Source organism: Apteryx mantelli, chromosome 8 (assembly GCF_036417845.1).
Source record: "Apteryx mantelli isolate bAptMan1 chromosome 8, bAptMan1.hap1, whole genome shotgun sequence".
NCBI lineage: Eukaryota > Metazoa > Chordata > Aves > Apterygiformes > Apterygidae > Apteryx > Apteryx mantelli.
Window position 1 is genome coordinate 28542064 of NC_089985.1, and position 22446 is coordinate 28564509.

General features: G+C 39.5%; 1 protein-coding gene across 1 annotated transcript in view; it reads left to right on the forward strand.

Moving 5' to 3' along the window:
• Nucleotides 1-530: 530 nt before the first annotated feature.
• The window catches only part of ADGRL4 (adhesion G protein-coupled receptor L4), a 76001-nt gene continuing 54085 nt past the window's right edge, over nt 531-22446 (forward strand). The window contains exons 1-2 of the mRNA XM_067300773.1: nt 531-555; nt 2013-2162. Of these exons, the coding sequence (XP_067156874.1) occupies nt 531-555; nt 2013-2162 (175 nt within the window). The remainder of the gene's footprint in view (nt 556-2012; nt 2163-22446) is intronic.

Below are 22446 nucleotides of genomic sequence, written 5' to 3' on the forward strand. Positions count from 1 at the left end.
TCATCTTCCCCCCAACCCGGGCACCCTCTCAAACAGCTTCTTTAGCCCATGTTTCTCTAACCCCCTCACCCTTGAATCTTCTCTGATTTTACAGGACCCAGGCTCTGACTTTACAAGCCTTTACAAGACCCAGGCTGTTGCCTCCCTTTTACTTTCTCATTTATTCCTTTCTCATTTATTTCCTACTCGCCACAAGAGCAGGTCCTCAGCCCCCTCTTGACCCTCCCTGTCCTGCTTGTGAGCCTCTTAGGAGCTTTTGGAAATGTGAAGCTCAGGACAAGGGGCTGTGTAAGGGCAGCGGCTACACCAGACTTCGCTTTCCTCATAGGCATGTGCACATATTTTGCACATGCTCATACGTTTTAAGGCAGGGAGTTTTTTCCTGTGACACAGGGGCTCTGCACCAGGCACCACACAGCAACAGCATCACCAATGAAACTGCTTCCATTCCTAGGTAGGTGAAATCTCCTTCCCCAGGGAGCAAGTGGCAAGTGGAAAGGGAGAGGGGTCTGGCAAGATGACCTATGGGGATGACGGTGCAGGGGCTGGAGAGAAGTGAGCACGTTGGAGACGGGTGGAAAACTGCTAGGTACAAGGGATTGAAAGCTTCCCAGAGATGTGATCGGTGCTGCTCCTGGATTTGGAAATCCCACCATTAGGATCGTCCCAAAGCCAAATCCCACAAACACCAATCTTTATCTCATTGTGAGTTCTGTTCTGTAAAACCAGAACTATTGTGGGTTTTTTCTCTCTCTCTGCTTAGGAGATTTTTCAATTTGATTTGTTATGAACACTAAAGTGGAGTTAGAATCCCAAAGGTTTCTGTTTTAATCTCTGAAAGATGGTCTCCACTCTCAAAAACAGAGGGAGAAGATGAAACTTGGTGAGACCTGAATTGATTTGGATTGTATATAATTGTTAAAAATTGTGTGTAATTTTTACTCTTTTGAATTTTTCATGAAATTTTTATTTGTCCGAGAAAACAACGCCTCGGTGAGATATCCTGAAGCAATGAAACCTGTAATTGTAATACTAGGCTAGCAAATATCCAAAATAATATTTGGGTAGGGAGCAGCAGAACTGCAGGGGAAGACAACATGCAAAAGAAGCTTTGTGTTCTATAATTTTCATTATGTCTTGCAATCAGTTTAAAAGTACAAAGTCAGAAACTTACTTTCCCTTCTGAAATAGCTGCCTCATTTCTAATATACTACAGGGTGTGTATAATTATTCAGAGAGCTTGTATTTTTCTCAAAGGGAGAGATTACTTCTTTCTTCTTTGTACTGAAAACTATGTGCATTTATACAACTAGCACTTATATCATTTGGGAATCATTCAGTGGATGGAAAAAGAAGGCAGTACTTCCATAACATGGAAATGGTATTTTAAGAGATTACCTTTAAATAATTTGGAGAAGTTTTTACATTCTAATGCTGTAAATGTTGTGCTATGTCAATCTAATCTTCTCAGACCATGAATATGTGTTAGTGACATATGTATGGAAAGGGTTATAAAAAATAAAAAATCTGATCTGGGGAACCCTCTTTGGTATTCGAAATATGTACACTTGATATGTGTACCCTTATTTGATATGTGTACACTTGATATGTGTAGGGCCGTTTGGATTACACTCCATACATAATTCAGACTGCAAATAAATGTCTCTGCTTTATTCACTGGAAAGTACTAGAGAGCTTTGAAAGCCTTTAAAATGATTTCCCCAGACCACTGAGTAACTTCTACATTGTTCACCAATCTTATATTTCTTGAACATAGACACAAGTTCTTCATCTCTGATGCCTTCTGTTTCTAGCCCCTGAGTAGTCTAAACCAGTAAGTCCTTGTAGTTGGTGGCCCTTGACCCATTGTGTAATACAGCAGGCACTGTGATGATGTTAAGTTTACCTGATTTCTGACCTGATTTCTGGGATACCTTTTGCACAGATCTGATTTTAGAATCTGGTATGAAGTTTTTAAATGAACAAACAAGCATGATTTTCCTTTGTTTCAGTTCTTATGTCCAGTCTGCTGAACCATGGCTACACTTCTGCAAGCTGCAACATGACATGCCATAAAGACGCCCGGTGTGAAGTCCAGGGCGGAACACAAGGCTGCTATTGCACCCAAGGATATACAGGAAATGGCATATCATTCTGTTACGGTAAACAGATTTTACCTATCTGCATTTCTGCTATGTACTTGCTTGAAAAACTTACTCAAGAACCCATTGGCGCAAGAATTAAACTTTCTGTCATAATAACACCTTACATTAACATGCTCTTAAAGCCAAAAACTAAGGTCTTACCAACTTTTGAGCAATTCTACATCTCAGTCTCAACCTAGAATTTTAATATAGCGTACCATGCACCAAATCTCATTTGTGTTGGACCTGTTTTCCAGCTTCCGTTTTGCTGCTTTCCTTTTCCATGGGAGATGCTGGTATATCTTCTCAGATTTAGCTTCAGCAATTTCCCTTGTGACTCAGGACTTTTGAAGCTTTGGGTTGGCACAACTACCACTTAACAACCCTCACACCTCTCATCCACATGCATGTAGCACTAGGCAACTTTTCCCAACAGCTAACTGTGACCAAAAAGTACAGCTCCCAGGCTGCTTTAGAAGGTGGAGGAGGTCTGTACTCCATGGGGAAATGCCAGCATGTGAAGCCAATGTTCATTTTTTCACTACAGCTACTTGCAAGAGAAATATGCTAGAAATCCTGTGGAGGGGTCTGGCCCTGGATACTGTTACCTTCCATCCAAAGAAAAGGATATTTTCCCTGCCTTCATTTTTGAGTCATCCTCCCCTATGAATAGTGCTAATACTTATCTCTGCTGTTAGACGTAGCTATGTCCGGCTGCAGGCAGACTGAAATTTATATGAATCTTGTCAGTTTTCAGTGTCCTGAGTAGTAGTTATGAATATAAACCAGCCATTTGGTCAGGGTTTGTGTCTCATGCTTCTTCGGAAATTAAGCAATAACAGGCACTTCAATTTGATATGAGCTCAGTTAAGCTGTCCACCTTTAGTTTGGGTTTTCATAGTTTATTTGTCATGGTATAGTTAGAAGTGTGCTTGTTTGGGGAAAATTTAGAATACAAAGACCTTTTCTTAGGAAAGCTGCCTTCCCTTTTTATGAGCTGGGAATGTTTAGAGAGAAATACAGCTGGCCCAAATAATAAGCAATATGTAATCACAAAATCATAGAATTAATTTAGTTTGGAAGTGACCTCTGGAGGTCATCTGGTCCAGCCCCCCACCCAAAGCAGGTCCAACTTAGATAAGGTTGTTCAGGTCCTTATCCACCTGAGTTTTGACTGTCTCCAAGGATGGAGATTACACACCTCTCTGGGCCCTCATTCCAGTGTTTGACTACCCTCATTTTGAAAACTTTTTTCTAATATCTAGTTGGAGTTTCTGTTGTTGCAACTTGCAACTTGTGCCTCTCATTTGCACTTTCCACTGTGCATTTCCAAGGATAGTCTGGCTTCATCCTCCCTATAACCCCCCATTAGGTAGCTGTAGGCAGCAATAAGATCTCCCCTTTGCTTTCTCTTCTTAAGCCTGAACAAATCCAGTTCTCTCAGCTTCTTCTTGTACATCATATGTGTCATATAGTCACTCTTTTTTGAATATAATGGTAATGTTGCCATAAATATAGGTCAGTCATTATTTGTCTATTGAACTTGTCAAATGAGAAGAAGAAGAAATGGCCTTCACTACACTAATATTTGCACTAATTCAATTTTATACCATGAGTAAGCTGGCTGATTTCAAAGTAAGTGGATGTTTGAAGAATCAAGTCCCTGCACTTGTGAATAATGCAAAGAGGAAAACCAGGTCAATTTTCAGCACTACCTGCAACAAGTCAAACCAACATTTAGTTATCTCCCATAATCATGAATCCACTGCATATTCTTTATCAGTACTTTTCTAGAAAGTTGTGGTTATGAATCATCAAATAAATTTACAGTGAAGATAACTGTGCTGTCTTTCACTGACCTTATTCCATGAGGACGGATTTATCTTGCCCTCCGTATTCTTTTTTTTTTTTTTTTTACTTTTTTGTCTTCCATATTTTCTTAGGGAATTCTACTTTCAAAATCATAAAGACATTTATTGGTTATTTAAAGAAAATTCAGTGCAGTGGAATAGACATGTCAATCATTCACAAAGCTTGAGAATCAATTAATTGATTATTAAGAATTATGCTAAGTGTTTGGAAACTGAATCTTTAAGAGAGGATTTCCAATGTCAGTTCAGGCAAAGCAGCTTCTAGCTCTATTTGCAATGCTTTGCACTTAAGCAGCAATGATTTGAAGCAAGCCTTAGGTCAGGACACCAGCATTTTTTCTGGTGAAGTACCTCAACAACCACCAAAGTCATTTACCCTCCAGCTAAGTAGCGAAGCTTGTGTTACAACTATGTGGCTGTTGTCCCTGAAAGAGAGCCTACATTTCTCTAGGGCAGCATGTTAGACAGTGCATTATTAATATCGTGCAGTAGTCCTCTAATAGCATAAACAAGTTACCTGAATTTTAATCAGGTAGACTCTAAAAAGGTTTAGAAATATAGTCTAAACCCTGTCATAAGTAGTTTAAAGCTAAAAAATGTAAAGCAAAGCTTCAGTTGCTTAATGATGTATGATCTTGATGTTCTGTATGGGGAATGCAGCAGGTATATCTACTATTCTGGAGATAGCTACCCATTTTTCTTCAGTTAATAATCTTAGGCTTTTACAATGATAGTCCAGTCACCTTCAAAGGAGATCGTCAATTATGTGCTAATACAGGCATTTTCTAAATGGTACATTATGTGTACGTGTTTGCCCTTTTTGTTATTTAGATAGGTTGTAAGAGTCATAATTACTGTCACTGACATTAATAATTTTTCATAGTGTCTTATTCTTCATTGTGCTTATCCTGATATCCAATTAAACCACAGTTATGGTTATTTTGAGGGTTTTTTTCTAGAACAAGCAGCTCAAGTTCTTTTTTGCCAGCATGATTTTCTCCATGTAAAAACACTGAACATCAAAAAATGTTAGTTTTCAGTCTAGTTCTGTTAAGCTTAGATAGGTGGGAAATGGTCCATTTTTATTTAAAGGGACATTCTCAATTTATTTAAAAGGTTTACATTTGTGTCTGTACTTTCACTTACTTGTAACACCTCTTAAATACTTGTAAAAGTTATTTCTCTGCTAGCTCTGTCTTTTCAATGTGATACACTTAGACATTTTCCCTTGAGTTTATTGTGCTGCAAAAGGCAATAATGTCCTGTTACATTTATTTCCTAGCACCGTTATTGATGAATCATGAATCACTGATGTCAGCATACCTTAGGAATGGGGTTTGTTAGTTTTTACTTTGCTCCCTTTGCCAGCTGGCTAAGTGACTGCAGAGAGCTCAAGATTATTGGATTTGCTGTGTATAGATAAAGACATATAGATATGAATTTAATTTCCTGGTGTCAAAGTCATGGCTTTTAAAATAATTATCCACTTACAGTCTTTCCCACAAGATTTCAACCACTTTAAATTAGGTCATGTTTTGGACTTTCCAAAGGCATACTTTGGCCAGTCTAACAAAAAGCTAATCCTCTTCATAATCTCATTGTCTTCAGTAAGAATATGTGCAGGAATGCATATGGTCAGGAGAATAACTGACTGCAGGATCTGGCCTCTTCTATATATTGGAATTATAACTTACATAGTAATAAATTCCTTCTGTATAATATCCTCCAGAAAGTCATAAATGAGTCACCTTTTCAAGCTTTACACCTCAGAGGTACAAAATACTATCACATTCTTCTTACTTCTTGTTTTGTATTTATATTTCTTGTTTTATGTACTATAAGACGAGTGAGACTGGCCTCTGAAACTATAACTGTTTTCCTTTTAGGACCCCATTTTGGGGCAGATGCATATTCTGAATGTAATGCATGAGGCTTTAGCTTTGCATTATTATACTCCTAATTGAAATTGCACAGCTAAAGTTCTTGGCATGAAGATAAAAATATAACCAGATAAGACTGATTTATGGACAAGTAAACTTCCTCTTATGCAAGCATATCATGGATTTTGTACAGATAAATAGCATATATTTTCCACTTTTGTAAATCCATTTCTTTATATAAAAACGGTGACCTTTTGCTTCAATATACCAAATTGGTTTGCAAACTAAAAAGAACAGTCAGCCATATAAATTAGGTGTTGCTTGTATTCTCAGCTTTCTACCAAAAAAGAAAAAAAGGAAACAAACAAAATTTCCGATCCTTTAGAGAAGATTGGGGTGGAAATAAAACTTCATGGAAGCCAATATTTTATTTTTAAAACAGAGAAAAATGGGCTGGCATCACTGATGCTTTCCCAAGCAGCTCTGCTATTTCAATACTGGCTGCTTCTTGATTGCTGACTGCCAATTTGCTGCTTTGCTGGCACACTGCAGGAAATTAAAGTAAACAGTGTGATCACAGTGTTTACTTTAACTTTGTAAAATACAGCAGGAAAATGAAGCAGTGCTGTTTGTTCCATGAGGGCAGACAGGCAAGCAGGAAAAGTCTGAACACAATATCCCCGCCCACGTATCCCCTCACAATATTCCCCTGTCAATGTTACTTGCAAATTATACTTCCAAAATTAATCAGTCTTACTTGTAAAATAGTCACAGCTCTTCCAGAAATAGTGAGCAGGGACTTAAGCAATCAGGGCGACTTTTCCCTGAAGCAGGGCGCTGACTCTCTTTCTAAAGTGCAATGCAGTAATATTTATTCTTTTCCAGAAGCAAAGAATACATCAGTGCAAAGCGATGTTTTATATCAAAATATAGAATCCCTGTTAGATAGCAAGGTAATTTATGTAAACCCAGATGAATCAAATTGAAAGCCTACTGGAATCTGAACACAAACATTTTTGTGTTTTAGTGGGGGTCCCAGTACCAACGCTCTGGCTTTTGCCATCTCTGAAAAGGAGCTTTCCTGTGAGACACCAGCTTTTTGCTCAAAGGTGATGTCACTGTGTCCCACCATCAACATTTACTGCAGTCACTGAATTTGTTCTCATTCACTTGTGCCCTCATTGCCATTCTATAGTCCCCAATAGGTGTATAGTTTTGAGGGAGATTTTACCTTTCAAATTAGCATGACCCTATAAAACCACTGTGTATAATCATTTCATTCTATCAAGTGTCCTTCAACAGCAAATAATCTAATGTAAATGCTGGTTCACCAGAAGAGAATTTTTTTTTGTTACCAGAAGGCATACATCACTGGATGTCACTTCTGTGTTTACCAAATAGTCTGAAATCACTGATACGGAAGATCCAACCCACACGCTTCCTAAATTCATTTCACTGATATCAGTTACCACAGGCTATAAAAAGGCAAATTGCAGCTGCACTAGCATAACACAGCAGGAGGAAGATATGCCTTAGCAAAACACAAATAACTGGGATCAACACAGTGGGTGACTGAATGGAAACCTTGGGATATGCTATGCAGGTCAGAGCAGATCCTGCTTCCCAGCCCTTTTGACACACTCCTCGTAGCCTCTGCGCTCTTCTCTCACTCTTCCTTGCCCCTTCTCCTCTTCCTCCTCCACCAAGGGTCTCGCAATCTCTGCTCTTTTACCTCCAAATTCTGTGATATTTTTCACATGGTTTTCAGCTGGAGCATGGTAAAACCAAAGTGCAGGCAGTGTGAAGGAGCAGATATAATCTTTGAATTCAGAATTACAACTTTAGATTTAGGTGTCTGACTTTTTGGTACTCCTGAGAAGAAGTGTAATGCGGCACCATCCTGTTTGGTGCATGAGTGTGTGTTATATTTAATTAAGTCCATGCCTTCAGGGTTCCTCTTCAGCATACAGAAAGCTTTCTCCCCTGTAACCTCTTTGTTGGTCATAATGTACCTTTTCCTGAAGTGCAGAGATTGATTGCTAACTAACTGTATGATGGTGCTCCTGGTGATACTGAAAAAAAACCTTGCTACCCAGTTGAGGGTATCTTGCCTGGTTGAGGTATCTTGATCACACATTCAGGATTAAGGCTGCAGGCAAATTATTGAATTGAAAGGCCTAGACAAATTGGCCTGGAGGATTTGACATTTTCTACAGCATGGATGTGTGTCCACTTCCCCAGGGGACATGTGAGTGTTAATATACCTGCTAATGTAGGAGGTTCCTGGCCATTTGGGGAGCTAAAGCTTTGGTGGCCACTTCTCTTCATGTGGAACCTTTTTTTGTGTGTGTGGCTTTTGCCTTTTCCATGCAAGATGTTACGCTTCTCCCTGATCTTGGGAAGGGTTTGATGGCTGTGGAGTATGTAGACTGTTGTGTACTATCCAGCTGCTGCATGGTTGCCTTCCAGTTGCAAACTACTGAGCTGTGTTTATGTTCCTGAAAATTTTTATACCCTTTGGTAACAGTGTTAGTCAAAACAGAATTTGTACAGTTGACTTTACTTTTTATAATTGACTGGGATTGCTTATTGTAACTAGCTATTATTGCAAGTATATTCTGGCTGAAGCTTTTAAGAGTCGACCAGGAGTTTGAAAGGGGAGAGTCCCTTGCAACAGTGCCAAGTTACACATAAGAACATTAGTCAGATGGAAAGCAGCAGAGAATGCTTGAAGTAATAAAATGATCATGCTAAATAAGACACAGAGGAGGCTGTCTTACTCCAATTGTCTTACCCTGTTTGCTCACTCACACGAAAAAAATCCCTCCCAGTTTCTCGCTTCAATGGGAGAGAGAAAAATCTTCAGAGCGCTAGCTCTCCTTCTACTGGCAGAAAACAAAGTTTACCTGGGCCAGAGATTGAGCCCACTACAGTCATTTGTTAAGATTGACCCTGACTTTAATGAGCCTTGGACCAAGCCCATGATAGACTCATAACATTCACAGATTTGAGGCAAAAAAAACTCTATCTTTTTTTTTTTCATGGTTTTTGTTTACATTTTCTTGAAACAGTACTTTGAGCATGACTAAAATACCGTAATGGATTTTTTGAACAAGCCAGGAAGAAACGCAACTTCCTTTTGTTACATCTTTAATCATATCCAGTTTCTCTTTTGAATTAGTCCTGTTTGCATCTAAGAAGAGTTTTAAAAATATGTGTAGATGATGTGGTAGAAAAGAGTTAGTTGTCTTTCTCTAAAATGTACCCAAACTTTCAAGCTGATCATCTGCACATGGACAGTTTCTTATTTCTTTAATTCAAAATGTGTTTTAACCCTTGCCAAATAATGCTAACTTCCTTTCTTGAGAAAATACCCTTTTCATCCTGCTTTACAGCCCTAAAAATCAATCAATGCATTGCATGTTTAGAGGAAAATGGGAAAAATCATTTAAGAAGCTTTAAACTAATTACCTCAGAGTCTGCTTGCTTTGTGTCTACCAGAGAGATGACTCACCTCCTGTATCTCTAGCTTCTAATGTGGTCCCAAAAGGTCCAACAGTAACAATACATTCTTCTCATTTGCTGGTCTGAAATAAAGGGATGGAAGATATCTCCAGAACATGTGTATATTCATACACAAATATTAAATGTGTGCAAATGTATACACAAGGTTCTATGTATATGTAGGTATGTGAATAAAAAGCAACCTTTTCCATGAAAAATTGTAAAGCAATCTCAAAATTGTCATTGTTTTACTCACTCTGTGGTTGTATAATTGAAGAAATTTGCTTTAGTTCAGGAAAGACTGGGTGTTTATAGAAAGAAATAGCTTGCATAAATTCCACTTTCTAGAGACATCTTCTGTATCTAGATAGAGCACCTATAGCTATCAGATTCTGCAGCTGCCTTTGGGGCTATGAAGCTAGTGTTACCCTCAGAACAAAGAAAGTACCATAAAGAATTATATGTATAACAGAGGATGATGTCATTTCTGTGCAGCTACGTTGATTTCCATATAGTATCATACCAGTCTGCATTACTCATTTTACTTTTGTCTCTGTTCAATAACTCATAGAGTTTAATAGTAGAAAAGTGTTTTCTTTAGGATTTTTTTTTCTCCTCCAGCATAAACTGTCCAGGAGTGGTGAAGTTGTCTGTAACCTCATTTGAAATATGTAATTTATCTAGGATGATACGCTGGTGCACAATTTTTCTGTGTATGACTGTGAAAAATTGCCGACTGAGCTGTTGGCAGACAGAATATCAAACCCTGCTCAACCTGTATGTATAAAAGAGTTTAAGAAGGTAATTGACACTTTGGGCCTCTGTTTGCCAAAGAAAGAGATAATGACATTCTCCAAGAAGATTAGAATCTAACCAAACATTGTGCTCTAAATATAGAGCACAAAGCCAGGTGATGTTTGTGAAAATGCTGTTGGGCTGCAGAGGAGGGGGCTGAAGGACTGCAATTTTGCACTGTATGTTTTTTAGGTACACAGATTTAATTTAGAGATTATGGTTGGAAAACGAAATTTACAGTATGTGTGTTTTTGGCTGATAAGAAATTGATTTTGTGACCTTGGTACACACTAATTGAAATATCTGGCACCGTGTTTTGCTGAGGTTAAAGGAAGCCATATACGCCTGGAACCGTATTATTCTTTCACCTTGAACCGTGCAGTTAATCACAACCATAATCACTGGCAGGAAGGAAGCTGCTGTTTAGCTGTGGTACAAGGAAGCTGAATAATCTCTGCTCATTGTCTAACAGTAGGTTGTTGTGTGATTACTTAGGGCTAAGTTTAAGAGATTCATGATAACTTCAGAATGGAAGCATCTGGTAGAACCAGCATTCAGTGACCACTGAGGGCCAGACCCTCGCGTGCAGCAGGGCAGAGCGCAGAGCGAGCGGGAAGCTCTGCACAGGGCAGACGTGGGGCATCTCCTCCGATGTGACAGCCCTGGGTGCATGACCGCACGTCCAGGCTGAGACGGCCCTGTCCTGTGCCCTCTGCTAGCCTGCCCGAGGATGGCACGGGGCAAGGTGCCTCCAGTCATGCTGTAGCAGCAGCCGGCAGGAGAAAGCAGCACATGGACTCCTCTGTCCTCAGACTGTTATTGCTGGGCACCATCCCACTTTAAAGGCCAGTTGTAGCACTTAAAGATGGCAGCTATGCCCCCAAGGATTCCTCTGGTGGGTTTTTGATTTAATATGTCTATATTACTTAACTGAGTTTCTGTCTTAGTCTAGATTTGTACAACTGTGACAGTCTAAAGTTGTCTATAAACCAATGTGGCAGGGAGTCCCATTATTTTGCTTATTGCTTAATGTTACACATTTGTTAGGTTGGCACAGGATCATGTTTTTCAAAAAGGAAAATGAAAGCTTCTGAAAAGCCTTGACAATAAATGGTTATTTGTTCAAAAACAGCCAAGTCCAATCTTTGTTTATGTTAGTAGGCTTCATGTAATGCTGTTGCAATAAAGAAAAATAGCTCTTCAGGATATGCATTGGCTTTTATGTTTTATTTGTAATGAAAGCTGTACATATAGGCGGCAATCTACATAAGTTACATTGAGGGAGAACATAAGCATAGGCAGTGACTTGCATGTTTATGTATTTAATATTTATTTGTTGCAAAGTGTGTGGATCTCAATTTTAAAGAATGTGAAATTAGGCTGAGGTATTGCAGTCTTCATTCCCAGAAAGTCGCCAAAGGAAGACCAAGAGAAAAGGTGATTTCATCACACACCAGGAGGCCAAAGAACAGCTGAAAACCACAGGTTCACTCCTGCCCCATCTACACAGAGGAACTGCAGGTCACTTCCCACTGCCCTTGCCCTATCTCCTCTTCTTTGATTCCAGGTCAGGTGAAGGTCCAGCCATGTGCTCGGAAGGTTTTTGTGCTGTGATCCTCATAGCCCTCCTAACATAATAATGATTCCTGGGCATCCTCCAAGCTCAAACGCTTCCCGGGGTCCTGGGCAGTGCAGCCCTGGGTTGCAGCTTGCAGTTGGCGTGTCAGTGAGGCTGGGAATGAGTGCCACAGCAATCTGTGCATCACATAAAAATCATCATCACAGATCTCTTTAAAATGGAAGACACTAAACAAACACCAGAGAAAATCTTCAAAACAATTCAGCTATCATGTACTTTGGCGTGAACAAAAAGAGAAACTCAGCTAAGCTCCGTGGGCCTAAATAGCTACTCACGGTATCTATTTTCAGCATCTCAAACCTTGCATTAGTTTTCTGTGCTAGGGGGAAGGGAGTAGATGGAAAGTCAGATTACAGTGAAGGCTTTTCCGTACTTTTTGTTTTGAATAAATCATTTTGCTGGGTTGCATTGATCTGGAGGAAGCTCCACCTTTTCAAATCAGCCCATAAGAAGTTTAGAAGGGAGATCAATGGAAGCTGGAGCTATTCAGGCCCTTTGCACCTATCCAAAACATAACATTATTTAGATCTCTGATGGAGCATGCAGTTCATAAATATGACCCACTGTGCAATATAAAAATGTCAATTTTTCTGTCCCATTGTGTAAGGGATACCTGGTGCATACAGAAAGAATTTCATCTCCTTAACAACCACGGAGAAAATAGGACAGGCAGATAGCCTTCAAATGTATATCAACTTGAAAGTGGAGTTGGGGAGAAGTCTTTAAAACTTAACACAGCTTTTCATCTGGGCTAATCAAAATAGAAATGACACTGAGTAGCAGTTGTAAATGATGTAGAGCTGTGATTTGGTTGCTTTTTTAGGGGCTGTCATGCAAATTGTGGTACAGTGATTCCACAAAACTTTCATCATACGCAGCTCCATGATTAAAATCTAGGAACTTCTTAGTAAAGCTGCCTCGAGAAAATGAAGTCACTGTCTCTTTTTAAGCATGTGTCACACAGTATCATTGCTCTGTCATTAAAAGCTAGATATTCAGGCCTAGGTGTGTCAGGATACAACAGCAGTCTAGAGAAATGCTGAGTTCAGTCTGTATCAATTTGCACATGAGGTCTGAGGCTTAGTTGGATGTCAAAGGAGAGTCTGAGATAATATTTACACAGCTGTGGGCTGCAAAGAAAAGAATTGTTAACTGAACTTTTTGTATATCCTCTTGAATAAATAGGTAGTATGCTAACACCACCAAATGCTTCTTGTGGAGGGGAGGGACGTGCTAAAAAGCCTCTGGGCTGTGTTCACTTTTCTCAGAGAACATTATTGCAGCTTTTATAAGCTGTAAAGTGCTCTAGAATTATTACTCAAGATTTGGATCAATGCTGATCAATGTTTGGAAAATTGTAAGCTGACAATGGCTCCTTACCCTCAAGGAATGCCATACAGACCATAGCATTCAATTTTAAGCTTGATATCCAAACTAGTAACAGCTCTGTGCTGCAACATGGACATCTGGTTTTGAGTGCTGCAAGCGAAATCAAAGTTCAGGGCTACTGCTTCTTTCACTGGCAATGTGGTAAAAATAGTCTCTTTTGATATACCTGGCTGCCTCTCTTTTCCTTGTAGTAAACAATGGTAAGAGTACTGATGAGCGTGACAGTATATTACTGCCAAGTTTCCTGCAGAAGGGGTGATACTGATGACTTTCCTCTCCCAGGGAGATGACTTGCAGTTGACTTTTGCAAGCCACAACAGCTGTAGGACACGTAGCTGCAGTTAGGGGTGGATTTTCCAAAGAAGTGTTGGTGGAGCATTTTGAACTATCTGGCTCTATCCTAAGTGCCTAAAGGAGGGTTGAGTTGTTTCAAAAGAATAATCCCAGTTGTGGGTGCTGAGCCATTGAAAATCTGTCCCTGAAGTGCCTTTTTATTTGTTCTGTCATCTGTTGGCAGTTTTGGCTTTTGATTGATTTATTTCTTTATACTGCAAAGACCCTTTAATCAGGGAGGGGAACTGAGTGAATGAGTTTGAGCTGCTGGTGGTAACAGCTCCTTGCCGTTGGAAATTCAGTAATTAAATAAGTAGATAATATCCTCCTTATTGAGGAGATTTAGAAAATCATAAGGATTTTGCATTATTACAGTTTTTAACATTGGCAAATGAAAAAAGGAAAAAAACATAATGGCAATTTTCATTATCTGCAATGCATGTGGAGGGATCTTTTTTTTCCTTTGAACAGCCAAACACTAAACAATTCCTAAATCCCTCCTTGTTACTTATGTTTTCTTTTTGGTGGTTAAAAAACCCATAAAGCAGAAACCAAAGACTTGCTATTAAAATACTTGCTGACAGCTCCATTCAAAACACCCTTTCAAATAGTGCTATCATATCATGATTCATTTGCTATTCTGATATAGCAGCTTTAGCAAGAAGTACCTTCCTTCTTGATTAGGGCCCATCCCCTTTCATTCCTCCTTTAGACACTTTATTGAATCTCTGCTGTAAACACATCTTTCTCCATGCTGCGCTGCTTTTGTTACAGAACTCATGTAAAACAAAAAAAGCATGGTAACTGGCTCCTTGGGGGTAAAAAAGAGAGATGGTCACAGCACAAGGAGGCAGCACTCACCATTCTTCTCTCCTGGCTGTGAGCTGGACCAGAGGGGTGCAAATGCCCTGGGCAGTTAGCGTGGCGAGGCAGAGTTTCTGGCTCAGTGTGGTGACTCCACGTCCCTCTGTAACTAGCAAGTGCCTCCCAACCGTGTCCATCACGGGGGGAGCATACAGCCCCAGGGCGCCCCGCAGGCCCCTCTGCGCTGCCATTCCCCCAGGGCCTGACCCTCGGCTGGCGTAAAGTAGCCCGGCTCCGTAGATCGCTGCAGAGCTGGGCAGTTCCCCCTGGCTGAAGGCTGAGCCCAGAAACATCCTGGGGATTAAGTGGTCCCCAGTGCGGCAGGGTGAATTTCACTCTCTGAGCATTAAGTTAGAATTATTTACAGTCACTTTAACAGGACAACAGCTGCTCTTTACCTAGGGATGAGCCAACCACACTGAAAGAATTTGGATCTGAATTGCAGATGGATGGTGTTTGGATTTCAATTTGATTCAAGTAGTTGGACTGCACGATTCTGTACTGTAAGCTCTCAAAGTCAGAGCTTGAGAGAAAAATCATTAATTTGGAAGCTGATACTCCGAAAGACTTTTATGAAGCAATATATTTTCATAGCAGACACAGATCAATTTAAAAGTAGTAATCAAGGGCCATGTGCTACGTGTTCATGGACTGAAAATGTAGAGAATCTAGCCAGAGCCAGACACTTAACATCCTACGCATTCAAACTAGCACTGAGGATATTACTTCTATGGAAAATAGTATAGTACAGAATTAAAGTATTGTGAATCTGTCAGATAATCACAGTTCTGTGCAGATTTAAAGATGCTGCCAGCCTGCTGCCCGAAACCAGCCCAACACAACTTTTCCTGGCAAAGATGGCTTTAACTTCTGAACAAAAAATTGGTGGAAGGAAAAGTTTCTGCAAATATTCCACAGAAAAGAGATGTTGAATTCTTGAATCAAAAGCAAAAATATAATTCAGTTGAACTCATTGAATAACTTTTTTTCATCACTGATAGGCTTTTTCTAAAGTCAAATGAGCTATACCAGTTCTCACCAAATGCAAATCAGGCCCAGGGATTTTACTCTCACCAGCCTTAAAAAATTGATGAGATGTAATACTCTCTTGCAAAATAACACATCCAAGCAGTAGTGTTTTATCTCATGCAAATGGTAACTTTGTATAAAATCAAAATTTATATTTACTTGGATACTGATACCACTAAACATCTCCTGGAAATTTTTAACTTTGCTCCTTTAGTAGTCTCTGAGGAAATATTTGTATGAAACAATAATGGCCACTGGCAGTGATGGATATTTCAAAAGACTGGATCTTATAACAGGCATTGATGGACTGTGCCCTGTACCTTCTTAAGTGCCTGAAGTCAAATCCTCAAGCATTCAAGAGTTGTACTTGGAGCTGGACTTGGTTTTTCACTCTCTTGCCAAAGTTGTCCTGTGTCATAACTTGGAGCAACCTAAAGGCACCTCCACGTGAATTACTTACACACTCTCAGGTTGCTGTTTCTCTGGTTTTCCATATCAGTCGTTACCAGCCAGAAAGGAAAGTAGAGAATAATGAAGTCTGTAATGGGTGGCTTTATTTTAGCTGATGTGATAAGGGTGTCTGTGGGTGTGATGCTGAAGTGTGTTCCTCCTCGGTACCTTTGGAACTCAGTGGTGCTCCACTGTACTTGAAAAAAAATTAAGCAAGTTTTCAAAGTTAAAATTTTGTTGTAAATAACCTGATTAAAAAAATTACATTGTAAACTCACATATACCGAAGAGTCCACATGGAAGGGCAATTTCCAGTGGCTCCAGCAATGAGAAAATGTGACCTTGAGCTTGCATTTCCAGGGTCACCAAAGTCAAGCAAACTCAAGATGTAAAAGTGTAGGAAGTCAAATCTCAATAGTTTCGGGTCTTGTGGAATTCTTTGCTCAGGCTGCAATTATTGAGAAGCATTTTTTATGAGAGATGTTCCTAACTGTTTCACTTGGCTTCATTTTGGGTGATATGGTGAGCATGGTAGAATTATATTTTCACTGAAGAGTCTGGGTAGATCTACAGTCTATTTAGATTTTCTTACTCTCTGACTATAAAGTAGTAGAGAGAGACTCCTATATTTCCTCTTGATAAATATATACAAATATATAGACCGTATTCTCTACCTGTAAAAGAAATTGAAACTATCAACATTTCTTACATTTATATCGCAGATCCAAAAAATTCATAAAATTAAGATCGATATCCAATTCATCATACGAATGTGTTTCATAAATGGATAATAAAGAAATAAAATTTTGCTGCAGTTAAGCATCCAGCACAAAGCCTCGCTAAAATAGATTAGGACAATGAAATACTTTCACCATTTTTTTCCATAGCTCACAGAGCATAGTGCTTGAAAATTTCTTCTTTTTTGATTTTGTAACATGGGGTCTATTTAGGGAGCTGCTGCAAATAACTGGGGAATTTATTTTTGTTTTAACAATTCTAAGCAGATTCAATTCCTGGGGTTGAGTTACTTGTAGACACTCAAATTCTTGAAAGAGCTTATTACCTGTGTGTCTGTTTTTACTACTTGTGTTGTCTTCATGTTAATACTGTACGTAAAACAAGGTATACAAAGAAAATGGCAAGATTCTTACCACTGATTTCTCCTCAGCAAAGCAACGTAATATAGTGATGTGAAGACAGATGACTTTCTATTACATTGCAATGTTCTGCTCTATAGCATGTGACCAGACAAAATCTTAGAAAATTCCAAACATTAAAACTTATTGAGAATAGAAAATGAAACTGAAGCCCTTTCTGGGATCTTGTTTGGAGGGTGTTATAATTAAATACGTCCTAGCTGCTTTTGTTGTTACTTCACTACCCCAGTTTTTAATAGACAAAATGAAAAGTGCTTTTGGTTGGTCTGCCAGTGGGCTCCCCTTTTTATCAGCTGGGACATAAAACCCTCCCTCACATGTTCATATAGGTAAATGTGGTCACCGACTCTTCCCATTCCCATCCTCTCTGCTTTTCTTCTATATAATATCTCTGTCCTGAATGGTGTTAACAACAGCTAGTAATTTAGTATCATCTATGAATTTAATTCACAGGCTGTTCATCTCTTTTTCCAGAGCATTAATAAATATGTAAAATAAAACTGGGCTTAACACCAATTCCTGTGGTAACCCAACTGGATACCTCTTCACAGCTCAGCGCAGGGCTGTTTGTCATGACTCATTATCCTTTGTTTACATTCCTTCAGCCAGTTTTCAATCCACATGACAGCACTCTTATCCAAGACATTATAAATTATTTTTCTAATAAGATTTTGTGAGCCCGCTGTATCAAATGCTATACTAAAGCTCAGCTATATTGCAGCCACTCTGCTCCTTCCATCCACTAACCCAGAAACTATTGAAGAAGCAATTACATTTGTCTGGCATGATCTGTTCTTTGAAAATACAAACTATTTATTGGTCATGGTTCCCCTGTTTTTCCAGATGATTTTTACGCTCATAATATTTATTCCATTATTTTAGAGAAGATTGATAACAGTCATACCAGGAGATAACTGCAGGTTCACTCTCCCTCTCTTTCCCTTTTTTTTTGAAGACTTCCAGCAATTGCTGAGATTCACTCCTGGGATTTTAAGGCAAGAGGGACAATATATCCCAATTACGTACTCTTCAGCAAGGGGGAGTAACACATGGAGAGTATTAAGAGAACATGTGAGGAGAGATGGTACCAACAGTCTAGGCAACAAAGTCAGCGGGGAGGGACAGAAAGGCATGACTATTAGTAGGAGGAGGAGGAGGATTGTTATGATGATCTAAGATGCTGAACATGAGAAGACAGGAACAGTGGAAGTAAAAGATAGCCTCAAAATCGGGAGTTCAGATGACGGGGAGAATCCTGGAGCTGTCAGCTATAGAGGAGGATCCATAATTTGTCATGCACTCAGTGATTTCTTTGTCAGTTGCTCTTCACAACAAGAGCCATGTGTTGTCTTTTTCCTCATAATTCTTGTGCTACTGCTTGCTTGAGGGCATGTCACTTGGGGCTTTGGAAAACAATTTAAAAAAATCCAGTTTCTCCTTATGGATTCAGATGTAGGCTTTTTTTCTCTTTTTGTGCACTTTGTATTTTGTATCTGCAATTCACCTTGTCTTATGCCATCTGGGCCCTGTGGAACACTGGGAAAAGGAGTTTTTGCTCTCGCGGTCCCACGTTTGGGGCCTGTCCCCTACTGAAAACTGAACTTGCACTGGCTTTACTGGGAGCTGTTCTTGCCTGAGAACCACAGGATCACACCGAGGATCAAATCCTCTTTGTGGAGGGATTACATTTCCTGCCAAATATGTGACATGGTTCAGTTTCAAGTACATACAGAACAAATTTGTGACAAGACAGATGTTAACAGTGGCTTAGTATCCAGGACTGTCATGGGAGACAGCTCTCAGCATCTGATCTAGCAAGGTCTTCCGGTCAGAGTCTGCATGGGCCTTATGGATCCAACCCCATAAAATAATTTGTAGGGATGGTGTCTAATGAAGCTTTAATACAAATTTATATATACTGCCATGGTGTGGATTAGTAGTATTAAATTACACTGGGAGATGACACCTCAGCAGCCACTTTTGAAGAAACTAGTTTTGCTTTCTGCCAGGTCTTCTCACTGCTCTCCAAATCTTCACTGTCTTCTTTGTATCTCCACCCACGCTTCTTCTTGGTCTTCAAAATACATTCATCAAAGAGATAGTAAGTTTCATTTTTGTATATCCCGAAGGATTTCCTTGTGAAAACAATGCTATTGAAAATATGTGATGGCAGACTTGTAAGGAACGTGTGGACACTTTTTACATATTACAAAAACCTCAGTCCAGCTCCTGGAAGAAAACAACATAAATGGACTGGGGAGATTCCTGTTCCTTGCAGCGCTCACAGCATACGGCACACAGCGTGCTTCCTGTGCTGAAGACAGGCCGAGAGGCAGACGCTGTCACTTCCACCCTGGAATCTGGCTACCAGTGCAATTAGTGTCCTGCTCAGACTAGTCATGTAGGAAACTGTAGGTAATAATGTAACATTGAGGTTTTTCCTTGTGCTATTTTTCAAAAAAAAAAAAAGCTCAAAAAACAAACAAAAAACCCTCATGACAGCAAGTTTTAAACCAGATATGACAGCCTTAAAGATTGTGCACCACCTTCCTCCTCTGGAATTAAAGAATGTTTAAAGCCGACCAACTTAGGAAATATCAGCATGACTATATAATCCCAGGATCCAGCCCATACTTCAAGATTTCACAGATTGGAATAATGTTCTCATGAATAAAATAATGCAGGATAAAGTCTTGTTTATGATTCCTTTTCTCAGCAGATTAGCTATGTACATCTTGTAACACAAGTTGGCTCTGTGGAATATCAAGCACTGCAAGAGACCCGTTGGAAAATAAATTACATTATCCAGCCAAAGCAATATCAGAAATGTCCCAGAGTCTACACTACCTTAATATTGATTTAAAATCATATATTCATATCACCTTTTTATGCCTAGTAAAGCAATGTGATGGAGCCTTTCTTTTGCCAAAGCTCTATTATCTCATTTCTCTGAGTTAGGTAAACTGTAATGTGTCTGCTTTACAGATGGGGAAACTTAGCATAAAGAGAGGGAAGCCATTGTTTTTAGTCAAGAATGCCTAAATGTAAGCACTTTCATCTATATTGGCCATCCGTAGCAGCAGTGGCTCTGAAAATGAGTCTTTTTCCATTCATTTCTGTGACAAATGATTTTATTTTAAACAATTCTTGGATAAAATATGTTAGCCATCCCTAGGGCAGGAACCTGAAATCAAGACTCCCACATGAAGATGCGACCTGCCTGGCTAGAGAGATGTGCTTATGGGCTCAGGGCAATTGAATTGCTTTTTCCAAGCGGAGGAGGGATGGGGTGCGTTTCTGCTCTCGGACTGCCTGTCGTTGGGCAAGCGGATGCTTCACAGGACGCAGGGAGAGCAGGTTCATTTCTAACTGCCTTGAAACTCTCTCATGCTAAAACACTGCTTGTGAAGAGGACATGGCCACTACCTCCTTCTCTTCCTCCTTTTCTTCTTTCTGTGTTTGAATAACAGTGTCTGTGGCTGCATTAAGTGCCTAGCAGGTTCCCACAGGTGTGTGTTAGGCATGTTACGTTTAGAGCATCCTGTCCCTTTGGGAGATAGCTCCCAGGCAAATTTAGGCATCACTAAGAAATATGGACTGAGCTGCTTATCACTGGCAGGACTGAGGCTTTCCCGAGCATATCAAGGAGCGAAGCACAGGCATTTGTCAGAGTCCCACTTTTGGTGCCAAAATCCTTTTTTGGAGTTGGGACTAAGGAAGTGGCCACAGAGCAAGGAATTAAATGAGTACCCCAGTCACTAGCCAGTCCTTTCTAGCCTACATTTCGATAAATGTTGTATAAATTATAGTATAGTATAAATTATAGGTATATAAATTACAACCTGTAACCTGGAATATTGGGCCTGCCTGGGGTTTTAACCTGGATATTATGGAATAGCCAACATACTGTTTCCATCACTTTAATAACATCTGTAGAGTAAGTGGTTGTTGCAGTTAATGCTGCTATCATTTTTCTTTCCTTATGTGATTGGGTGTGATGACAGTTGTGTTGTTTCATTTTGAGTATTTAAGGCCATTAGGAAACAGTTTTAGGCAATCATCTAGTACAGGTATTTTCAGAGAGGCCTAAAGTGTGTAGGGAGGCACCCCCTTTTACAGTGCATATTTCTAAATAAATATAGAACATGTTCCATATTAATCTGTGGAAAATCTATGGACAAGATCACCAGCTGTGATAAACTGCTAAAGCTTAATTTAATTAGATGTAGTTATGTCCTTATATTCCAGATGGGGATCAAGCCCAACATCTTACAATTGCAAAGATTTCAAAGATGCAGAACATTTCTAAGATCATTGAAATATATATTTTGTATTTCAAAGATAAAATACAGAAACCAATATGTCATCAAACCATTTAATTTTCTTCCAAGTTTGAGAGTAAATTGACAAGAGATCAGCAATTGGCAGGAGAACAAATGAAACATATTGAAAGAGCCAATTTGCTAGTATCGAGGGAGGCAGATGTGTCAGTTTTACATCTGCTGAAGCAAAGTCCTTGTTGCTGGTTTATCCCCTCCTCCTTTTAAAACATATTTCATTACCTAAAGGTTTAATTATTAGATAATTGAATAATCCCTTATAAATGACCAAGGAGCATTCTGTTCATTGAAGAGCACCTTTCATCACTGTGCTGTGATTCTGGCAATTGCAGTTCATTTGTGAAAGTTTCTGATTTTTCCCAGAACTCTTCACACCTGACACACACCAGATTTCAATTGCAGTTGAATAGTTTCCTGGGCCCCAGTACTCCATATGCCAATTTGCTACCTCTTTCTTGAACCAGCTATTAAAAGGGAAGGGAGGGGGAAGAGGGCTAAGGTTTCTGCTGACAGCCTGCTTTAGGACATCAGGCAGTCAGGACAGGCAGACATCATGGCAATGAGCAGCAGAAGGAGAGGAGGAAAAAAAAAAAAAAAAAAACACAGGCAAGGATAAGCACTTCCATGTTTTTAAACAAAGCCATCAAGGTGGGAACCTTACATAGTTACTTTCTTTGTGAAACAAGTAAGCAGACATGAGCTAAGTCTGTCAATAGGTGTTAGTCAGAACTGCGAGTTAGAAGTGTTGCAACAGCTGTTGTTTGAAGGAACACATATAGATAATGAAATGAGTAATTCTCTGCCCTTGACCTTCTAGTTACTATTTGCCAGTCTCTTTCTTGCTAGTTTATAGTGTGTCAAAGTCTTGTGAAGAGAATTTAAAAAAATGCATTAACAAAATGAGGTGGCACAATTATATAATTCTTTTCTTCTATTAACTTTCAGGAGGTCTGTGTTATATCCAGGGTGCATAAGCAAATGAGAAGGCCAAGGAATTTTATGTCAGAAGTAGCGTAGTACCTCTGGATTTGCAGAAGCTCTGTTGTCAGGT